Source organism: Paramormyrops kingsleyae, chromosome 12, assembly GCF_048594095.1.
Source record: "Paramormyrops kingsleyae isolate MSU_618 chromosome 12, PKINGS_0.4, whole genome shotgun sequence".
In the NCBI taxonomy this organism is placed as follows: domain Eukaryota; kingdom Metazoa; phylum Chordata; class Actinopteri; order Osteoglossiformes; family Mormyridae; genus Paramormyrops; species Paramormyrops kingsleyae.
In genome coordinates, this window is record NC_132808.1 from 14,675,382 (window position 1) to 14,699,224 (window position 23,843).

At 44.5% G+C, this 23,843-nt stretch overlaps 2 protein-coding genes and 1 long non-coding RNA gene across 3 annotated transcripts in view; all 3 read left to right on the forward strand.

Annotated features, from left to right (window-relative positions):
• Positions 1-23,843, forward strand: part of LOC111858091 (macrophage mannose receptor 1-like) — a 119,551-nt gene that overhangs the window by 81,297 nt on the left and 14,411 nt on the right. The window lies entirely within an intron of this gene.
• LOC140593521 (uncharacterized) lies at positions 1,981-5,472 on the forward strand. Its single transcript, XR_011993920.1, has 3 exons — positions 1,981-2,061; positions 3,253-3,315; positions 5,080-5,472. It is a non-coding gene; the product is annotated as an uncharacterized lncRNA (long non-coding RNA).
• LOC111838504 (putative C-type lectin domain family 20 member A) lies at positions 5,672-7,148 on the forward strand. The gene is made up of 4 exons (XM_072698015.1): positions 5,672-5,687; positions 6,043-6,396; positions 6,675-7,022; positions 7,123-7,148. Exons 1-4 carry the CDS (start codon positions 5,672-5,674, stop codon positions 7,146-7,148), a joined length of 744 nt encoding a protein of 247 aa, XP_072554116.1.

Here is a 23,843-nt window from a genome sequence, read left to right on the forward strand (position 1 = left end):
CCCGATTGGCAACACCAGCTCCAACACCATCACGCTGAGCCCAGGCGCCCCCCAGGGATGTGTGCTGAGCCCGCTGCTCTTCACATTGCTGACTCACGACTGCACCTCCAGTTCCAGCATGAACCATATTATCAACTTTGTAGATGACACCACAGTAGTGGGTCTTATCAGGGACAATGATGACACATCGTACAGAGAGGAGATGTGACGGCTGGCAGTCTGGTGCAAGAACAATAATCTGTTTGCTAATGTTGGCAATACAAAAGAGCTCATTGTTGACACCAGAAGGACTAAGGCTGGCCAATCCCCACTCTGCATCAATGGTGCCAAAGTGGAGAGTAAAGAGCACCAAATACCTTGGTATTCACATCATAGAGGATCTCTTCTGGACCAGCAACACCAGTTCCCTAACAAAAAGATTTCGGCAGCACCTACACATTTTGCGTTGACTGAAGAAAGTGCACCTCCCCAAACCCATCCTCACTACCTTCTACAGAGGCACCACCGAGAGCTTTCTGACCAGCTGTACTACAGTCTGATATGGAAACTGCCACACCTCAGACTGCAAAGCCCCTCAGAGGATTGTGTTGACAACTGAGCGTATCATCGATAGCTCTCTACCCAGCCTGCAGAACATTTACACCTCCCGCTGCATTCGTATGGCCACCAGCATCGTGGCCGACCCCTACCATCCCTCCCATCATGCTGCCCCCTTCCACACTGTCTCCTTCATTCCCTGCTCTGCCCTGCTTAACTCCCCTTATACCACCAAATATTTTATGTTTATGCTTACACACCTACACGTTTACATGACTTTCTCTTCTCATGGCATAGTTACGCAATTGCTTATATTTGCACAATGTAATCGCACAGGAAAATCGCACAGCATGTTGCATATACATGTCTACACTAACTGTACTGCCAGTATATTTGCACTGTTTCTTGTGGTCCATCGTCTATAGCCTATTGTTGTATAATGTTGTATATTGTACTGCCACATCCTCCCTGATATGCTCCCGTTGTAAATGTTTTTTTAGATACTTCTTTTTTATTTTTGTATATGTATATTTAGAGATATATGTTCAGGTATCATTTATCCCCCCCCCCCCAGTTATCCTCATTGTTGATCTGCCTGAGTGTGCGGTTGTACATTGCACCTTCGGTTCTGGAGGTCATTATTTCATCTCACTGTGTGCTTTAATGTACATGGCTGAGATGACATTAAAGCTGTACTATTACAACTACAACTACTGAACGTGTCAGGCATTAAACTGCAAAAAGTATGTACCTTGTTATCCACAATATCTCTTCTTTCAAAAAAAAATTGTGGCTGTTGAGCTGTCCCTTTCTTCACCGCCACTTCAGTGCTCAAGTATCACTTCCAGGAAAGGCCTATAATTACTGTATCGCTTCCATACCAAAACAGTAGTATGTGGTGTGCTCCACTAACTGAATTTAATAAAAATAAGGATACGCCAAATATATATAGATTGCTAAAAGACAAGTTTAGAGACCTTCTTGTGTTGTGGGCATTGACCCTCTGGATCCCTTCTCCTGCTTAAGTGTGGGACATTCCAGTTTATTATAGTGCATCCATATTCCCCATTATATGATTGCTCTGTGCGGGATGGTGAAAACAGTCACGTGATGTGGGCTGGGAGAAAGCAACAAGAAAAACGAAAGAGGCATTTTGGTACCATCTAACTTAAAACTTCCATATGTATATCAGTAATCATGCTTAGGTGTTACTGTATGTCCCTGTCAGCTGACTTAGTTCCATCCCAGCATGTCTACCCTGACCTTTATTTTAATGCTTGATTCTTTATTTTTGTTTTCTTTCTTGACTGGAATGTATAAAATTATCCACCTCCTGAAAGAATCCAGAACTGAAATGCAAAACAAATATGCAAAAACATGTGCATTCTGTTTTACATAGATCATTCTGTGTACACCCAGACATTCTAAAACATTATTTGATATAGTAAATACTTTCATTAAAAGAGGCACAAAGAGTCATTTGAACAGAGAGAGAAACACACCCAGCCAACTCACAGTGACCAGGTAATGGCATATATTGCATTTTTTTCCACAATAAAACTTTTTATGTGAATTATAAATCATAGTTGTACACTGGCGATACCTTTATATTGAAAGAATAATGCATATTTTACTTTTTAAACATTTTTACTAGTATGTGTGTGTGCGTTTTATATATATATAATGGTATATACATATATGGAACTTCTGTTTTTGAAAGGAGTTTGAAATGCTTTATTACTCTAAATGTTATACACTCCAAAGAAAATATGCTGTATATACATACATTTTAAATATATATGCATATTTGTAATGTGAATCTACAGTGACATAGGTTGGTGCAGAGTGAAACAATACTTAACTTTATTTGTAGTATTACACTATCAGTTCCCTTATATGGAATATTACATGGATAGTGGGTAGGTTGGTAAACATACTGTATTGGTCTCCAGGGGGGAAATACATTTCTGTTGCTGGTCTAGGTACACAGAGCAGGTTTAAGAACCATACAGTTAGAGCATAAATACATTAAATATGTGCAACAAATAAATCCATAGTAATCAATCAATCTATATCTCTTTATTTATATAGCATTATTTTAACCACACAATTTACAAAGTGTTATAGAGACATTTTAAAGGAAGAAAAAGAAGGAAATTAAAATAAGCACATCTAAAATTTAAATAAGCAACAAAACATAATAAAAAACCACCAGAACCGCAAGACTTTAACTACTCATGTTTTCTGCAGAGGACTCTAACACCTACTACTGGGGATAGCTTTAGATTTAAAGAATAATGGAAAATATGTTACTTTCCAAATATTTCTATTAAGATACATGGAGCTTTCATTTTGAAGGGAGTTTGGAGTGCTTTTTTACTGTAAAGCACAGGTGGCCAATCTTACCCAGAAATCATTGTCATTGTGTATGTAGGTTTTTGCTGCACCTCCATAATTAGATTACTAATTAGAGGACTGATTGAATAAAGAGTCCTCACACTTGGTTTTGAACAGCTGACCTAAAGTTTTCCCAAAAACCTGCAGACACACCGGCCCTTTGGGGATTAGGCCACTCCTGCTATACACGTTATTTTAATTATTGTAAAATGGGATTTGAAAGGGAGTCCCTATGAATATAGCATTGCAAAATGTGTCTGTGTGTATGTGCTCAAATGCATATGAAATGATCTGTACCATAATCCATGTTTTCTGCAGCCCGTTGGATCAGCATGATGGGTTGTAATGTGTTTCTTCTGCTGAAACTTCTACTGATTTCAGGTCAGTTTCTGTCATAATGGCACTTGAGATATTTCTCATAAAAAGGGCCCCACCAGTATATATATTGAATAAATCTGCCAAAAGACATCATATTACAGTATATTGCTCTTTCGTGTTTACAGGACCTTACACCTGTAATAGATGCCACACACACATCTACTAAATGTACATGCAGATTCAGACAAATCTGTTTATTTCTGTATGTCTTCGATGATAATCCATCAGCCTGTCAGTTTCATCTCATAGAAATGCATTCTTTATATATTCATTATATTGAAACTTGTATACACACAAACAGTCCATGTATTCCCATCTTTATGGGGATTCTCCATTGATTTCTATGGGGGAAAAAAACAAAAAACCCTAATCCAACAATGATGACCTTAACCCCTACACAGCCTTAACCTTAACCATAAGTAACCAAAGAAAATACAAGACTCTTGGCATTTGTTGTTTTTTTTTATTGTATTCACAGATTTTTATAAAACTGAGGTTATCCTTGTGGGGATCAAAAAAATGTTCCCACAAAGTAAACGTTGCAGGTTGTTATCACATTGTGGAGACATTCTCACACACACACACACACACACACACACACGTGCACGTGTAGGGTAAACATATCCTTATGGGGGACCGCTCATTCATTTCAATGGGAAAAATGCTAACGCTAACTATGACAACCTTAACCCCCACCCAGCCCTAACCATAACCATAAGTAACCAAACGAAATACAAGTGTTTTTGCATTTTTAGTTTTTTCATAGCAGTCACTGATTTTTATAAAATAGAGTTTTCCCTTATGGGGACCAGGAAACCGGGTCCCATAAGGGAAAAAAAAGGATATTTATCACGTTATGGGGACATTATGTCCCCATAAGGATAGGTATACCCGCTCACACACGCACACACACACACACACACACACACATAGGTCACAGGTTTGTAATTATATCTCTGTGGGGAACACTTTAATCCCAACATGACAACCTTAACCCCTACCCAGCCCTAACCTTAACCATTAGTAATCAAACAAAATCCGAAACTTTTGGTATTTTTACATTTTTTGATTGCATTCACAGATCTTTGTGGGGACCTGAAAAATGGTCCCCACAATGTAAAAAACAGGTTTTTATTACATTGTGGGGGACATTTGTTCCTCACAATGTAATATAAACCTAATCTACACAGACACACAGACACATGCGCACACACATCTGGCCATTACACCTACAGGAACTTTTATGACTATCCATTCTACAGCCATAGGCATCTATATGGAGTCGGTCCCCCCTTTGCAGCTATAACAGCTGCCACTCTTCTGGGAAGGCATTTCACAAGATTCTGGAGTGTGTCTGTGGTAATTTTTGCCCATTCATCCAGAATAGCATTTGTGAAGTCAGGTACTGAAAGAAAGACAGAGAAGTGTGATTTGTCCCTCCACAGAACATGTTTCCACTCCTCCAGAGTCCAGTGCCGACATGCTTTACACCACTCCATCCAACGCCTGGCATTGCACTTGGTGATGTGAGGCTTGCATTCATCTCCATCCCATGAGGCTCCTGCTGCACCATTTTCATGCTGGAGTTAATGCCAGAGATAGTCTTATATATTCTTCCTCAGTCATTCTTTGTAAAGATAGATAAGACAAAAGTGTAACCCATGATTACTTGGTTAAGCCTTTCCTCCTTTGGTCAGATCAGGTTTATATTTTTCTATTTGTGATCATGTGTATTTGTTTCTCTCTGCCTGTGTGACTTTTTTGCAGAGTTTCACAGTCACTGTTCATGCCTTTCACATCAGTACCATTTTGTAAACATAAACCTGAACTGGACTGACGCCCAGGCTTACTGCAGAGAGAACTACACTGACTTGGCTACCATTGACAATATGGAGGAAATGAAAAGACTAACTGAGTCTGTAGGCTCTGATTATACTGGAGAGGCTTGGATAGGACTGAAGAATGGAACATCATGGAGATGGCAGTGGTCCTCAGCAGAAGGAGACACAGGGTACACCAACTGGGATATGGGTCAATCAGGCAACCAGAATAGCAATGCACAGCACAACCAGAAAAACAATCAGCAATGTACTCAGATGCAGAACAATGGTAAATGGAAAAATGCTCCCTGTTCATCACAGAATAAGTATTTCATCTGTTATACTGGTAAGTGACATTAACCAGTTTTTTCTGACAAATGCAACATGCCATTTAAATTATACAATCCAGATTAATAATAAACATTCTCACATGTGTAGTTAGGTTTTAGATTTGTTTAAAAGAAAAAAATGATTAAAGAATCATTAAATATCATGTCAACTGAAAAGTTAAAAAAGTGAGATTTATTTCAGCAGTGGTGATGTGTGGCTCAGTGGGTTAGGACTAGACATGAAATGGTATGAAAATGTAATATTAGGATTATTGTGACCCAAATTATCACCATTTTAAAACTTGTAACGGGAATACTAACCATTGGAGAATTTAACAAGGTTTACCGTGAAACCAGTAACCATTTCATCCATAGTCACGACACTTTGTGGTCAGATGGTCACCTGCTCAAATCCGAGACTGCTGCTCCATAAACCCCCCAAATGCAAAGATTGTCTTGACTCTGATTTTGCAAAAAATGTGTATTGTGCTGGAGAAAACCATCAGCTAAACATAACAAAAAGTAAATGACTTAATTCTGGCTTATTGTTGTTTCTTTTGCTGTTTACAACAAATCCACAGCTCCCACCTATAAAGACAGAATAGATGCTACCTGGAACTTCACCTTGATTAAAGAAAATATGAATTGGTCTGATGCTCAGAACTACTGCAGACACAGTTACACAGAGCTGGCTACTGTGAGGAATAAAGAAGATAATAACTTTATATGTGCAATGTTTAACGGTGATTGGGCGTGGATTGGCCTGTTCCAGGACACATGGGAATGGTCAGACCTGTCAAACTCCTCATTCCGTAATTGGAAAATAGGTCAAAATGATAATGAGAATAACGCATGTGCTTTAGCACAGGTCACCTGGCCTGGGACATGGGATATGACACCATGTGATGAAAAGCATCCATTCGTATGCTATGATGGTGAGTTCTATATCTTATCTGTGAGCAGTGGCTGATTATCACCTTTATCTAACAATTTTATTTGACATTACTTTAAAAATAAACTACACCTAAAATTATATTTTAGTGTTATAAGTAACACTGCACAGTTGCCTTGTAGTTGCAGTTGTTTTGTCTTCAGTCTTGTGAATTTCACCCACTTTACCATTCTGATAAATTCCTTTCTCCAAATTCCCAAATGTCACATGACTTTCTCCTGAACCCGCTTTCTGACAATCATTCTCATCCTTCTGCTCTAGATAAGCTGATATTAGAAAATAAAAAGATGACGTGGAATAAAGCCCTGAATTACTGCAGAACGTACCATTCAGAGCTGGTGTCTGTCCACAATGAGGAGATCCAGTACTGGGTCAGTAGGAGGGCTGAGAAGGCCTCCACTGATCATGTCTGGCTGGGGCTGCGCTTCTCCTGCTCCCTGAACTTCTGGTTCTGGGTCAGTGCAGAAAATGTCTCCTACCAGAACTGGGCCCCAAACAACATATCCAGCTCTAATATTTGTGGAACCACAGGGGCAGTACAATCTAAAAACCCTCATTACTGGGTCAGCCTGCCTGAGGCTATGGAGCTCAACTTCATCTGCTCAAAAAGTCAGGCTGGTCCACAAACACAGCACCTGCAGGAATTGTCAAAATGTATAAATGTGTAACTGTGCAGATGGAGTTTTTGCTTCCTGTGTTTCTGCTGTAGAATTAGAGTTGAAACCCCTGCTCTAGATCTTCAGCACTCCAGATTCAGAATGATATATGATTAGAAGACTGGCTGTGCATAGGGAGTCAAATATCTGTCATTTCTTGTTATTGTTGCAATACAGTAGGAGTAGAAATAAATAATCTATACACATCTGATCAGAGGCGTCAGACCACAGGTAATGTTGGACCTGACTAACCAGGGCTCTGCCTGGATGGGGGGGATTCAAAAGCCTCAGAAATAATTACATTTTGATTTCAAACTTTAATACTTTCTGTATAAAAATAAATTATAACTTACATGACAAGTTCTGTTTATCTACCTGCTTCCTGCCCCCACATCCCTCCATGTACCTGTTGCGCTGTGCGTGCAGGTGAGCGGACGAACACGCGAAGCCAGCCAGGAATGAAGGTAAAAAGGGGTTTATTCCAGGGATCACACAGAAAGCACACAGGGAAAAACGACAACTAAACATTAATGATGGATCTGGGGAACACTGACTCAGACGCGGACTAAATACACAGGATAGGCAGAAACTAACAGGCAACAGGTGATGACAATCGGGAAGTAACACGAGGTAACGAGGGGGGCATGGCACACAGGAGGATGGGACAAGCCGGGCGTGACAGTACCCCTGCCCTCTGCCTCAACTGCAAAAGTGGTTTGATTCCCCAATGCGCAGATCAATGTTGTGTTTGCATTTTAATCTGGCACAAAATCCACTCCACAGTGCAGCATGAACACCTGCCAAAGCCGCACGTTCTATCACCTCTAAAGGAGCAGAATTTGCCATGTTGTCCTCCATCACAGGCAGCCTCTTGGCACACTTTCATCGTTACCGGCCATTTCCATGCAAACAAGTCAGAGGGTGTGCATGGGTAGTTTGCATATGTTCTCAAGTCTACATTTAACATTTATGTTTATCATTAAAATATATATATATATATATATATATATATACACACATACACTCACCTAAAGGATTATTAGGAACACCATACTAATACGGTGTTTGACCCCCTTTCGCCTTCAGAATTCTACGTGGCATTGATTCAACAAGGTGCTGAAAGCATTCTCTAGAAATGTTGGCCCATATTGATAGGATAGCATCTTGCAGTTGATGGAGATTTGTGGGATGCACATCCAGGGCACGAAGCTCCCGTTCCACCACATCCCAAAGATGCTCTATTGGGTTGAGATCTGGTGACTGTGGGGGCCATTGTAGTACAGTGAACTCATTGTCATGTTCAAGAAACCAATTTAAAATGATTCGAGCTTTGTGACATGGTGCATTATCCTGCTGGAAGTAGCCATCAGAGGATGGGTACATGGTGGTCATAAAGGGATGGACATGATCAGAAACAATGCTCAGGTAGGCCGTGGCATTTAAACGATGCCCAATTGGCACTAAGGGGCCTAAAGTGTGCCAAGAAAACATCCCCCACACCATTACACCACCACCACCAGCCTGCACAGTGGTAAAAAGGCATGTTGGATCCATGTTCTCATTCTGTTTACGCCAAATTCTGACTCTACCATTTGAATGTCTCAACAGAAATCAAGACTCATCAGACCAGGCAACATTTTTCCAGTCTTCAACTGTCCAATTTTGGTGAGCTCGTGCAAATTGTAGCCTCTTTTTCCTATTTGTAGTGGAGATGAGTGGTACCCGGTGGGGTTGTAACGAGTGGTTATTTCAGTGAAAGTTGCTCTTCTATCAGCTTGAATCAGTCGGCCCATTCTCCTCTGACCTCTAGCATCAACAAGGCATTTTCGCCCACAGGACTGCCGCATACTGGATGTTTTTCCCTTTGCACACCATTCTTTGTAAACCCTAGAAATGGTTGTGTGTGAAAATCCCAGTAACTAAGCAGATTGTGAAATACTCAGACCGGCCCGTCTGGCACCAACAACCATGCCATGCTCAAAATTGCTTAAATTACCTTTCTTTCCCATTCTGACATTCAGTTTGGAGTTCAGGAGATTGTCTTGACCAGGACCACACCCCTAAATGCATTGAAGCAACTGCCATGTGATTGGTTGATTAGATAATTGCATTAATGAGAAATTGAACAGGTGTTCCTAATAATCCTTTAGGTGAGTGTATATTACATTTACATTTCATATGTAGACTTAAACATATTATTTATGTTTACAAACAGTAAGTAATATTACACATAGCAAAGAGGTGTGATGATCATTAACACTTTATTTCTAGCTAAATGTAATAAAGGTTCACTAAATGTTGAACGTGAAAAAAGTGCTCAATAACTTTACAAACGACACCCCATAGTAATATGACTTCTTAGACCCCTTGCAGAGTTCAGGCACTGGAAAGCATCGGAGAGGCGAGCATGGCTTCTGCTTTACAGCTCGACAGTCCTGAATGGTGTGCTTCAGCACCTAGGTCTTCTGGTGTCAGCAGTATTTCTACTTTTAAAAGAGAATGTCACCTTCCAAGGCATCAGCAATGTAGACGACATGGTGTTCAAGTTTGTGGCAAGGTGTCAGTTACTGTATGGGGAAGCATTTATGACATTCAGTGTTCACCTGCTAACTCACCTTGCAAAGTCCACTCCGGTCACACTCCACATTAGGGCTGCACGATATTGGGAATAAATCACATTGCAATATTTATTCTTTCTGCGATATATATTGCGATATTGGGATTTTAAAAATTCTAATTAGTTCAATAGCTCTATTGCAGGGGTATTCAACTAAAATTTAAAGAGGTCCAGTTAGAGAAAATTTCTTGAAGCAAAGGTCCGGAAGATCATAATGTCTAACTATTGTCACGAGCAGTGCTGAAGGCGAGCAGGAAAGCAGACAAGCTCACCAGGAAGTCGAATAACACAGGGGTTTATTCGGAGGACAGGACTGGGGAAAGCACAACAACAAACGTCAATGACCGATCTGGGGTACACTGACTTAGACACGGACTAAATACACCAGACCAGGTAGACAAAACAGGAAACAGCAGGGCACAATCAGGAAACCACACGTGGAGAATGAGGGGGCGTGGCACACACTAGGAGCGGACGGAGCATGACGTAACAGAACCCCCCCCCAAAGGCGCGCACTCCGGGCGCGCCCGGGAGGAGGTGACGGACGGGACGAAACCGGGGAACAGGACCTGGAAGACAAAACGGAAAACGTCAACGAGGGACGGGGAACAGGACCGAAACACAAAACCCGAACAAGGACCAGAGGAAAGAGAGGACCCGACAGAGGACAGGGAAGGCAGACAGACAGACCAAGGAAAGAGGCAGATAAGAGGAGACAGGCGGAACAAACGAGCCAGGAGAGAACGAAGGAGGAACAAAGGGACCAGGAGCAGAGACAGGCGGGACAAAGCAAAACGGAGGCGGAAACAGGGGAGCAGGAGGGAGCCCAGGCGGGCGACAGGCAGCGGCCGGAGGGGCCGCAGGGGAGAGGGAGAAGGGAGCAGGAGGGGACCACCCAGGGGCCAAGGGAACGGGACGAGGGAGCGACGGAGGGGACACGGAGGGAGCAGGAGGGGACACGGAGGGAGCAGGAGGGAACACCGGTGCAGGCAGGCCAAAGGGGGAAGCCGCGGCAGGCGGAGGCGCAGCCGAAGCCGGCGAAGGCGCCGTCCGACGCCCAGCCGGAGCAGGGGGGCCCGAAGGCGACCGACATGGAGCCGGAGGAGGGACCGAGGACCGGCACCGAGGATCCAGGGGAGGACCCGGCGGCGACCGCCGACACCGAGCCGGAGGACCCGCAGGCAGCCACCGAGCCACAGCCAGGGGCCGAACGGGCGAGCCAGGGGGCAGGGAGGGCGGGACCCGGGCCCGACGCCTATGTCCCCGTCCCTTGCGGGACACTGAAAGGCGGGGTCCTGGGGGGCGTCGGCCTTGCCGGGGTAAGGGCGAGGGAGTCAGGGCCGCGGGCGGAGCAGCCAGAGCCACGGGCGTGGCTGCAGGCGGGGCAGCCAGGGCTGCGGGCGTGGCCGCAGGCGGGGCAGCGGGCAGGACGGGAGAGGCGGCCTCAGCCGGTGCCGCGGACAGGTGGCCAGCAGGGGGCGCCGCCATCACGTGGCCTGCAGGGGGCGCAACCGCGGTCACCTCAGGCAGTTTAGGCGCCGGCAGGACAGGCGAGCAGGAGCAGGGCTGGCCGGGCAGGACAGGCCAGCCGGGCAGTTCAGGTGCCGGCAGGACAGGCCAGCCGGGCAGTTCAGGTGCCGGCAGGACAGGCAAGACGGGCAGTTCAGGTGCCGGCAGGACAGGCAAGACGGGCAGTTCAGGTGCCGGCAGGACGGGCGCCGCCATCACGCGGCCAGCAGGGGGCGCCGCAGCGGCCAGTGCCGCAGGCAGAGCAGGCAGGACAGGCGGGTCAAGCAGGACAGGCGATGCCGCTGGCAAGGCGGCGGCAGCTGCAGCGGGCAGAGCGGCGGCATCAGCAGCAGGCGGTGCCGCGGGCAGAGCGGCGGCATCAGCAGCAGGCGGTGCCGCGGGCAGAGCGGCGGCATCAGCAGCAGGCAGCGCAGCCGCGGGCAGATCGGCGGCGGCAGCAGGCAGCGCAGCCGCGGGCAGATCGGCGGCGGCAGCAGGCAGCGCAGCCGCGGGCAGATCGGCGGCGGCAGCAGGCAGCGCAGCCGCGGGCAGATCGGCGGCGGCAGCAGGCAGCGCAGCCGCGGGCAGATCGGCGGCGGCAGCAGGCAGCGCAGCCGCGGGCAGAACCGGAGCATGCAGGTCCGGAGCTAGCAGGAGGGATGCCGAGCGCGTAGGCGCCTTCCCTTTACGGGCTTTGGGCACCCGGGGAACAGCGTCCCACACGGCGCGTATCCCGCCTAGACCCAGGCGCGCCGGCCGGTAAAAGTACGCCTCCAAAGGAGGCGGCTTCTCCGGGTGGAGGCTCACCAGACGGGCAGCGGCGACGTCGTCCCAGGCTGGGAGAAGAGAGCAGGCTCCCACGAAGAGCGTCGGGGCTGCTTCTGCCGGCTCTCGGCTCCGTTTCTCCCGGCTGCTCGTTATGCGCTGGAGCAGGCGGCGAAGGCATTTCCGTGCCCTCACCAGCGGGTATTCCTGCCCGGCTGGGCGCTCCTTTGCCAGGAGGTCCGCGCCCTGCTGAGCCAGCTGCAGGGCCGCGGGGTCCTCCTGGACCTCGGGCTGGGATCGCCAGTACACGAAGTCTTGCAGCAGTCCGAGCCGGTTGTGCTCGGACTGCTGCTTCGTGCTTTCGGGGAGATCGGTCATTCTGTCACGAGCAGTGCTGAAGGCGAGCAGGAAAGCAGACAAGCTCACCAGGAAGTCGAATAACACAGGGGTTTATTCGGAGGACAGGACTGGGGAAAGCACAACAACAAACGTCAATGACCGATCTGGGGTACACTGACTTAGACACGGACTAAATACACCAGACCAGGTAGACAAAACAGGAAACAGCAGGGCACAATCAGGAAACCACACGTGGAGAATGAGGGGGCGTGGCACACACTAGGAGCGGACGGAGCATGACGTAACAACTATTTAGTCTGATGTATATTTAAGTAGCATATCAGTTGTATCAACATTGCATGTAATCAGTACCTGACTGTCAAATCAAACTAATTCAGTGCAATTCAATTCGAGATGTCTGCACACACATGTAACAGTTCTTACCTTGTAAATAGTATGCTTTTGTATTTAACCATGTAAACACACTTTTGACGTAGCTCATTTTAGGTTTATAATGGAATAATATAGATTTGCCGTAAGATTTCCTGCGCAAGTCTGAAATCATGAGTGGCGTGCCAGATGCTGAAAACGTACAATTTTTATTTCACCTGAGTTGATCTATATAACAGATAATATTACTTTATACATATGCTAAAAAGCGGAAACTTCCACGAACATGAAATCACCAATAAACTATGTCTATTTATCCAACATGTTATATAATACATACTGTATTTGAAAACTTTTCAGCTATATGATTTCAGGACAGACGAGCCACTCTCTTAGGAACATTACGGATTTTTGGTTGCGGGTGTTTGCTTCGCTGCTGTTATTAAGCAGCCACTCTATTAGAAACTGTTGGAGTCGAACTCCGCCAGGTCCGTTGATGAGAAGAGATTCACAGCACAGTCGAGGAGTAGTTGCAAGTCACCAGTTTATTCAGATTGCAATCAGGGAGCGACCATCTGACATACATTCAGCATGTACAGTAAGAAGCTCGAACCCTAGGTGTCGGCCCTGGGTCTTTATAGGCCTTTTGGGGTGTGGCCCCCCTTTTCTGTACTTTTCCATCTATGTGACTACAGCATATTTCGACATTTGCTCTAGTTAGCCAGTGAGTACATGTCCCCCCCCCCCCCCCTTTATGTTATGCAAAAATTAAAAGAAGCATCGGTTATCTGATGGGTTCCTGTCTTCCTGGTCATCTTGACCTGTTCTCTGGTACGAGGTCATCTTGACCTGTTCTCTGGCACGAGGTCATCTTGACCTGTTCTCTTGCTATCAGTTCCTGATTTCTCCAAACTGCATGGAGTGAGATCACCCCATCCTGCAGGCCTAGTATCAGTTCCCATTTCTAGTGTCTGCATTACAGTATATTAGACACTGTGTTATTAGACATTAGTAAATTAGTATTTGGATTATTGTAAAATTACCCCTCATTATTGTATGGTCATTATTGTATGGTTAACCCATCAGAACATTACGGCTTTTTGGTCGCTTTGCTGCTGTTATTGACACTAATGGCACATTAGCGCAGACAGAGGGCTGCATACGCCGAACTACGCTTCGCAGTTAAAGGCGTTTGATGTGCATTGGTGTGGGAAGTGGCAGTTCTAGTGCTAAACCACTACCGAAAAGACTACAAAATCTGTGGCGGTTAAAATAGAAGGGACTCATCAGGTTTTAAATCATAACTTTCTGTTTTGGCTATCGGTCCAGGTCCGTATGGGACAGCTTCTGGGTCCGGGTCCGGCGCGGTCCGCCTGTTAGTGACCGCTGCTCTATTGGTATAATTAATCATTCTAGAAAGATTGACCTGATTTAGCCCAAATATAATGGTAATGATAACTTAATCAGTACTAAACAGAGCATGAGCATTAAACTATGGAAGCTTATCGCATATGAGAGTTAACATGAGTGACCATATAACGCTGGGTTAAATGGTTAGAATGTTTGTGCTTGGTGGTTCGTTCTGTGATCGACATGTTTGTTAGCTGTCGGTGCAAAGCTGCGTGTCGACTCCGTATCCAAAAACCTTTAAACTGATTTAAATTATGTTAGACAGACTTTTGTGGATTGTTTAAGAATAAAAACAGTGTGACATTTGTTAGTTCAGCAAAAACACCAAAAACGTTGTCCACGCCGCTTAATTTAATTTGCGTTACTTAACATCGCACATCCTGCGATGTGACTATTGCACGTGCGTACATCGCAATGACGATGCTGAAACGATATATCGTGTAGCCCTACTCCACATTTGTGTTTGAAAATGCCAATGGTGGTCTTTTGACACTTGAACAAAGGACGTTTTTCCACCGCTCCAGGTACCGTACTTTCGGTACTTCCATAAAATGCGGAAGGCATGGTACTTCTTTCGTGTCGGTTTTCCACTGGCGTAAAAAATGGTACCGGTGCCAAATGACATCATCAGTGACCGCCCCTGACTGACATCGTAACAACGCGCAGCTTAAATCATATACTGTATGATTTAAAAAAAAAAAAACAGCCCAAAATTTAAACTAACAGTTTAGGCTGGAAAATGTGGTTTATTGTTATGTCATGTTATGTCAACTTCTATCACGTACAGTATAAGATTCAGTAATATCCAGATAGCATGAATGCTGCCATCATGTACGTTTACGTAGGTACACTTACTTTGGCTGATCAAAGCAGTAAGAATTAGCTTACTGCTAATTCAGTCTTTTGAAAGCAAACAAATTATTTAATTATGTTTTTTTGATTTTCAAGCGGCATTGTTCGATGTTTCGCGTGTGCCCCATTTCTTCCAAGCGGCTTGGTATTACGGTGTTCCGGGCAATTCAGTTTCCCTATGTTTCCCCTAATATTAAAGCAGAGGTATATGTGAAATTTCTGAAAATCACTCAGGTACATTATTACATGTGAATACAGTAGATCGTCACGCATAATATAGTCTTATAAGCAATACGCGTCCTATACCGTTTTCATCAAGAAATATCTCTAACCATCGAATTAAATAATTTCATTTATTAAAACAAAAAAACAAAAAGCATCGAAAAGGCATGTGATGTTTTAAAATATATGGCTTGGTTACCTCAAGAGCTTCGTAAAAAGACATGAAAACAACAGCGAAACCGTGTACAAATCAGCGCGTGACAGGGGAAACATAGGGAAACTGAAGTGCCCGGTGTTCTGTCAAGTTAGGCTACCATAGTGCTAATAGATAGCCCTAACCCTAACCACCAAAAAACCCCTAAAACCCTTACCTTAACCCTAACCCTAACCCCTAAAACCCAACCCTAATTCCAAGACGGTGGAACTGCACATGCGCCGAAAGGCTCGATTTCACGTTTCGATAGGTAGTGTTATGTTGCTCCCTTTTTGTGTCCAAAAAGCAACACTTCACATTACATACAGAGCTACGCAGAGACCGGTTGTTGTCAATGTGCGCACTCGCAAGTGCTTCCTTTATTACATGCAAACCAGAACACTACGACTCACACATGCACATTTGCTTTGCGCCATCTACTGGTAGAACCCTTAAGAACATATTTTCAGGTTCATACATAACATCCCTTCCCACTAAGATTGGTTGTTAGTAAACACAAAACATTTACTTAAGAAAGTAATTCCTATTTGCACAACATAGGAGATACATTTTTTTAAAATTATTATTATTAACATTAAATAAAAATAGGTGAGCTACTTTTTTTTTTTTCCCGTATATATATATACAGTATATATATATATATATATATATATATATATATATATATATATATATATATATATATATATATACACTTCTAAGTTTCAGAACTCAAACATTCGTGAATAACAACTATTTCCATAGGCTCACTCATCACGGTACCGTACTGGTGGTTTAGTAATCCTCACAGGATAGCGTCTTACAGCTTCTGTTACCTGTGTGTGTTCCATATGTGGCATTTCAATGGATTGTGGTATTTTAGTGGTTGTCTCAGGAACTTGAGCAGTATCCTCTTTATGGTGAGGTGTACTAGGGTTAAGTGTGTCGCAACAATCACTCTGCGGAAGTAGCAACGGAGGACTCACAGGCATGTGCACTACAGTCTGTTGAGGCACTGACTCGGAACGACCCAGCATCTGGTCCACATGGCGTTTCCATACCCCTTGTGTTCCTACACTTACCTTGTACGATACTGGTCCAGTTTTCTCCATCACCACCCCTTGTGTCCACTTATCCTCCCCCTTCCGATAATCACGCACGAGAACTGGCATCCCAACCTCAAACAGTCTCTCTTTAGAGTGTTGGAGACGGCGTTGCTGTTGAGCGCCCTGTGACTGGCGCACCGCTCCAGCCACACTAGGTTTCAGAAAATCCAATCGAGAACGCAGCTTGCGTCCAACGAACAACATAGCTGGCATCTCTTTTGTTGTCGCGTGGGGGGTGTTGCGGTATGTCAAGAGAAACGTATCAAGACGGTGTTGCACCGGCATTGCTCCTCTGGATGATTTTAAGGCATGTTTGAACGTCTGCACGAAACGCTCCGTCAAGCCATTGGTGGCAGGATGGTATGGTGCTGAACGGATGTGTTTGACACCATTGGACTTCAGGAACGTGCCGAATTCTTCAGAACAGAACTGAGGTCCATTGTCACTGACCAGAACGTGTGGAATGCCATAACGACTAAAAAGGCCCCTAAGCACCTGTATGGTCTTACTGGCTGTGGTGCTGTCCATGATGTGCACCTCAGGCCATTTGGAATGTGCATCCACAATGACCAGATACATATATCCTTCAAATGGACCTGCAAAGTCCACATGAATCCTTTCCCAAGGACTGGATGGCCACCTCCAAGGGTGTAACGGGGCTAGACCAGGGTCTTTTTGTACACGCTGACATGCGTGGCAGGCTTTAGCTTGAAACTCGATTTGAGAGTCGATGCCAGGCCACCAAACATAACTGCGAGCCAAGCTCTTCATTCTCACCACACCTGGATGTGCTGTGTCCAGCTCTCTCAGAACACTGGGGCGTAGTTTAGGTGGTACAACCACTCTAACACCCCACATGAGGCATCCCTGTTGTGTTGTGAGATCGTGGCGGCGCAGAAGGTAGGGCGACAGCTCTTCACCCACGTCCTTTGCCGCTGGGAATCGACCAGTGGTCACCATTTCCATAACACGACACAACGTGGAGTCAGACATGGTGTTACGTCTGATCTCAGTGTCACTAACTGGTAATGTGTCCAACTGAGATGTGTTGAATACATCCACTGCCCCTGGTTTCTCAATAGGAGTGTGAGGGAGCGGTAACCTCGACAGTCCGTCGGCATTGGCATGCAATGCACCTTTCCTGTATTGAATGGTGTAATTGTGTGCTGCCAGGAGGAGCGCCCAACGCTGCATTCGAGCTGCAGCCATTGATGGTGTACTTTTCACTGGACTCAGAATGGTTGTTAACGGGCGATGATCAGTGAGTAGAGTGAACTTATTACCATAAAGGTACTGATGGAACTTGCGTACTCCGAAGACTATTGCCAATGCCTCCCTCTCGATCTGAGCATAGTTTCGTTCCGCTTTGTTGAGAGTTCGTGATGCGTAGGCTATAGGTTTTTCTTCGCCATCAGGCATGATGTGTGAGAGCACAGCTCCGACCCCATAGGGTGAAGCATCACAAGCAAGGCGAAGAGGCAGCTCAGGATCGTAGTGAGTGAGAACTTCCTGCGATACTAGTAGGGCTTTAGCTTTCTGGAACGCTGATTCACAAGATGATGTCCACTGCCATTTCTTCTCTTTATTGAGCAATTCATTCAATGGTTTTAGAACAGTGGCTAGATCAGGAATGAAGCGTCCCTAATAGTTTAGCATCCCAAGAAACGAACGTAGCTGGCTGACATCACCTGGTGCTGGTGCTTCCACAATGGCACGTACCTTCTCAGGTGATTTGTGAAGCCCAGCTGCGTCAATGATATGGCCCAAGTATTCCACAGACTCCTGGAAAAACAGGCACTTCTCTCGTTTGAGATGTAGGCCATATTCCTCTAGCCTTCCCAGGACAGCATCCAGCGTTTTTAGGTGTGTCAGTTCATCAGGACCACTAACTAGGATGTCGTCCAAGTAACAATGAGTGTGCGGCAGTCCGAGAAGTACTTGGTCCATAGCTTTTTGGAATAGAGCAGGAGATGATGCTACGCCAAAAGGTAAACGATTGAACCAAAATAGTCCTTTTTGTGTAGATATCGTCAGCAGCTTCTTAGAGCTCTCCTCTGCTTCCATCTGAAGATAGGCATTTGATAAATCTAGCTTACTGAAGCATTGGCCTCCTGCTAGAGAAGCAAACAAGTCCTCAATGCGTGGAATTGGGTACTTATCCACGCAGAGAGCTGGGTTAAGGGTGACTTTGAAATCCCCACACAGTCTCACTGTGCCATCCTTCTTGCTGACAGGCACTACGGGTGTGGCCCAGTCACTATGCGCCATTGATGAGATTACCCCAAGCTCAGTCAGACGCTTCAGCTAAGCCTCCACTCGCGGTCGAAGAGCATATGGCACATTACGTGGTGGGCAGAATTTTGGTACACTGTTAGGTCTTAGGGTCAGTCTTTAACCCCTTTCATTGTGCCTAACTTTTTAGAGAACACAGCTGAGTGTCTCTTTAACACAGCCTCTAAATTGTTTGTTTGTCTTTGCTCAATGGCATGCACAGTCTTTAAGTCTCTCCAGTCCAGTTTAATGACTCTCAGCCACTCCCTGCCAAACAAAGGTGGAGCATCCACTTTCACCACGTACAAGGGCAAAACAGCACGTTTCTTGTTTAATTCCACTTGCACTTTAACGACCCCTTCTGGTGCCAGAGGCTCACCCGTGTATGTCTTTAGCATGATATCAGTGGGTAGTAGAGGCAGCTGGCTCAGATTTCTTTTATACTGTTCCCAAGGAATCAACGACACAGCAGCCCCAGTATCCAATTCCATCTCCATTTTCATTCCATTAATTAAAGGCATTACTGTTATACGAGAATATTTCCCTTTTTGGGACAAGGTATAAAGTCCCAACTCACTATCAGTGTCTGATTTAGTTTCTTCACTTTCACTTCCCTTTGTTTCGATATGATGAATTTTCTTCTTTTTATCTTTAACACTGTGTTTAATTGCATTACCTTTCTGTTCAGGCGTCCCCTCTTTCTGTTTATGTTCTCTGCCTTGCCAGTTTTTGGCTTTAGTCCTACACATTCGCTTCGTGTGGCCTTTCCTCCCACACTGGTGACAGTCCCGGTCTCTGTACCAGCAGTTATCATCAGTATGATTTGTTCTCCCACAATGGCGACAACTCTCACCCCTTCGCGAGAGCACCGCGTTCACTTTAAGAGAACTGCTCAACTGCTGTACGTCACGTGCTGCCGTCTCTGCCGACACAGCATGATCGACTGCTTTCTGGAACGTGAGATCCTTCTCAGTCAAAAGACGCTTCTGCACCATTTCGCATTTTAATCCACAAACAAATCTGTCTCTTAGTGCGTCTTCTAAGTAACCACCAAACTCACAATGTTCAGAAAGTCTTTTAAGCACCGCTACATACTGTGCAACAGTTTCTCCTTCCCCTTGATTTCGCTTGTGGAACCGGAATCGTTCAGCTATAACGAGCGGTTTCGGAGCAAAATGGGCTTGCAACACAGCAACAATATCGTCATAAATCATTGTACCAGGCCTCGTAGGAGCCACCAAACTGCGGAGTAGGCCATACGTTTTAGGTCCCATCACGCTACACAGCACAGCCACTTTCCGTACGGCCTGTACGTCATTAGCCAAAATGTAGTGCTCAAAACGTTCAATATACGTTGCCCATTGCTCACCAGCCTCCTCAAAAGGATCCATATGCCCGATTACTCCGGTCATAATGCGTCTTCCCTCAGTTGCACGCACTGCGGCTCTAGATCTGTCGGAGGAAGAGAGGCGCCTTCTCTTATCGGAAAACTAGCTCACTAACTGTACTTTACAACGTGGGTGTTCGTTTTCGTCCAAACTTGACCAACACTGCATTTCTTGCAGAATCGATGACAAGTCTTCTGCACAACACAACTCGTCGCCAATTTATGTTATGTTGCTCCCTTTTTGTGTCCAAAAAGCAACACTTCACATTACATACAGAGCTACGCAGAGACCGGTTGTTGTCAGTGTGCGCACTCGCAAGTGCTTCCTTTATTACAGTACATGCAAACCAGAAAACTACAACTCACACATGCACATTTGCTTTGCGCCATCTACTGGTAGAACCCTTAAGAACATATTTTCAGGTTCATACATAACAGGTAGCTCAACTCATCAGAACACCGGAACAGCAAAAACTTTTTTATTTCGAGTCTTGCCATTCAAATTCCGCTGGATCTGTTCATACGACCATATGGCGATTAAAGCCTGTGTTTCCTTGTTTGTCCATCCTTCCGTTTTACTTTTTTAATATTTTTGTTTCTTCTGCTTTTTATTTCGTTTCTCGCTGTTCGTTGTGTGTATTTTGTGTTTCAGCGGCAGGCCATTTGCATAACCAATCGACAGCAAATACGTTTGTAAGTCCCACCCCAAAGTACCGAAGTACCGAAGAAGTACCCCAGCTGGTTTGGCACTTTCGGTACTTGAGATTTCGGTAGGTACTCGACCGGAAGTCAATGGAAATAACCCAAGAGTAAAGAGTTTCACAAAATATCACAACTGTTCTGGGTAATGGCAAGGTGACTGAGACAGATAATAAGAAAGGTGCTGCATATTTGAATATTTCTGCACAAAAACATACACCAGCCGTAACAGTAGTGCACAGGAGAATGGTGCGTAAAGGACTGGTTTATACCAGTAAAAGCTATAGCCTTAGTAAAAGATGTAGGGACTGTTTTGCAAAACTGAGTGATGGCGTTTATGAAGAAATTCAAAATATCATATCCTGTCCTTCAGAAGGGAGTATAGAAATTGCTGTACTTTTCAAAAAGCTTCTGTCCTGCCTAACGGCGCACGGAGCGCAGTAAAGGCGCAGGAAGCCAGAAGTTTGGGGGGAAACACGGAGTTTAATGGACGCAGCAACACAAGATGTACAGTAGCAACACTCGGGCTGACATAACAATGACCGGACTGAGGAAACAAACGGAAACGCGGACTAAATACTAATGATAACGATCGGGAACAGCTGGTAAACACGGGGAATCCACATGGGGTTAATGAGGGAGCGTGGCACACGAGATGAGCGGACGATCGGGGCATGACAGCTTCATACACCTGCATCCTTTCCTTTATCATGGGGTTATGGTTTTTGTCACATATTAGACTTGTAAGTGGAAGCCTTTTTTCTCCAATGTGTCTGATTTCAGTAGACAGGATAGAGCAGAAGCGTATGGTTTTGAAAACTATTTATTTGTGACTTTCCCAATGCACATGAGAGAGACTGGTCTTCATTGGTGGTCATTCCGTAGCTTCAGCTGTAGTATCCTTAATAAACACCAGATAACAATTTGAGCAGCTGTAGTATTGAGAAATTTCTCTTACATAGTTGGAATGCTTGGTTTCCCCTTGAGAAAATGTGATGTCAAACCTTTTGTAAACACCATGGCTCGTATTCACAAAGCATTTTATCTTATTGTTTAGGAGCAGGCTATTTTGGTCCACAGCCTGTCCACATACCAGTATTACAGTAGATGTCAGGTAGGGTAGAAAATGTGTGTTTAAAATGTTCTAGCTGCAATTGGTTGAAACTAAGGGTGTAAAAAGGTCCCTGTGTACACAAATATTCTGCCCTGACAAGCAGCTTCTACTCAACCTGACATCTGGTGCCGATATTTGGACATCACTTTGACCACAACTGCACTAAACCAGTATCAAATAGCTTCATCCAACACATCAATATCATCAGCCCAGTCATCAAGTGTACAGGAAGCGGATGGTAAGAAGTAAGCTTCTGCTCAAAGATCCTCTGTTCATGTGAAGCCTGACAGGGCTACAGTGGATATAAACCTAGCACACACCCCTGTTAAAATGCCAGATATTTGTATTGTAAAAAATGACAGCATGATAAATCATTTCAAAACTTATTCCACCTTTAATGTAACCTATAACCTGTACAATTCAATTGAAAAAGAAAGATGTTAGGGGGTAAAATATAAAAAATGAAAAATACAATTAAGTGTTTGCATAAGTGTGCACACCCTTACACTAATACTTTGTTGATGCACCTTTTGATTGTCCTTGTAGGATTTTCCTGACGTTTACTTAGTTGCATCCTACACCAAAAGCCGTGGTCCACAGAGAACTTACAAAGGGATCTCACTGTTGAAAGGAAGCAGTCAGGATAAGGGTACAAAAAATTTCTCTGCAGACTATGGCTTTTGGTATAGGGTGCAACTGAGTAAATGTAAGGAAAATCATACTACTTCAGCTTAACTTCATTTGGGGTTAATCAGAGTCATTCAAATTGATGGCAGGTGTGTACCCAAAAAGACTGAATGCTGTAATTAAATCAGAAGGTGCCTGAGCAAAGTATTAGTTTGACCCTTTCTGAAAGGGTCATGAGGTAGAGTTGGAAATGTATGCATTTTAAATCCAGCAAGCTCCTATGCTGATCCACGATCAGATTTCCCAGCCCCTATATAAATGGGTCTTGCAGGTCTGCAACTGCTTAGCGCAAAACTATTGAACATTCAATCAATCCAAGAAACCAAACCCCAAATGCTTAATCTAAAATTCACTGGTACATCCAATCAAGTTTGTGCAATAGCCATTGATTGGTGCAAATTGCAGAGTGAACTGCATGCTTGATCATAGCAATTATTTAAGCCTATACACTCTAAAAAAGAATGTATTGGGTCTACTCAAAAAGGTGTGTTAACTATTTGCATTGATCTTTTTAAGTTGTTCCAACTTAACTGTCACAGTTCAGTATTATTAAGTAATTGTTACTAAACTACTAACATGTTTTAGAACAATTTTACCCAGAGCAGCTATGGTCTGCTAGCGCGGTGCTATGCTAACTGATGCGAATTGTGGTCCTGCCATTTTTCATTAAGCTCCACAGCTAAATTACTTGAACAGAAGACACACATTCCAATTTGACAAGTATTATCTTCGGGGAAGCATGGCAAGACAGCATGAGAGAAGGGGTTTTCTAGTTGCGTTTTACAAATGCAATACTACTTAGATACTGTATAGATATTATATATAGTGTATAGTACTGTATATAGTATTGTGCTGTACAATATAGATGTATTGAAATAGACTGACTGTACACATACACTCACCTAAAGGATTATTAGGAACATCATACTAATACGGTGTTTGACCCCCTTTCGCCTTCAGAACTGCCTTAATTCTACGTGGCATTGATTCAACAAGGTGCTGAAAGCATTCTTTAGAAATGTTGGCCCATATTGATAGGATAGCATCTTGCAGTTGATGGAGATTTGTGGGATGCACATCCAGGGCACGAAGCTCCCGTTCCACCACATCCCAAAGATGCTCTATTGGGTTGAGATCTGGTGACTGTGGGGGCCATTGTAGTACAATGAACTCATTGTCATGTTCAAGAAACCAATTTGAAATGATTTGAGCT

Excerpts from the sequence above, each read along its gene's own strand:
- LOC111838504 (XM_072698015.1), top strand. Across the intron at positions 6,397-6,674 it reads TCCATTCGTATGCTATGATG|ATAAGCTGATATTAGAAAAT; the intron begins GTGAGTTCTATA and ends CTTCTGCTCTAG. Across the intron at positions 7,023-7,122 it reads CAACTTCATCTGCTCAAAAA|AATTAGAGTTGAAACCCCTG; the intron begins GTCAGGCTGGTC and ends TTTCTGCTGTAG.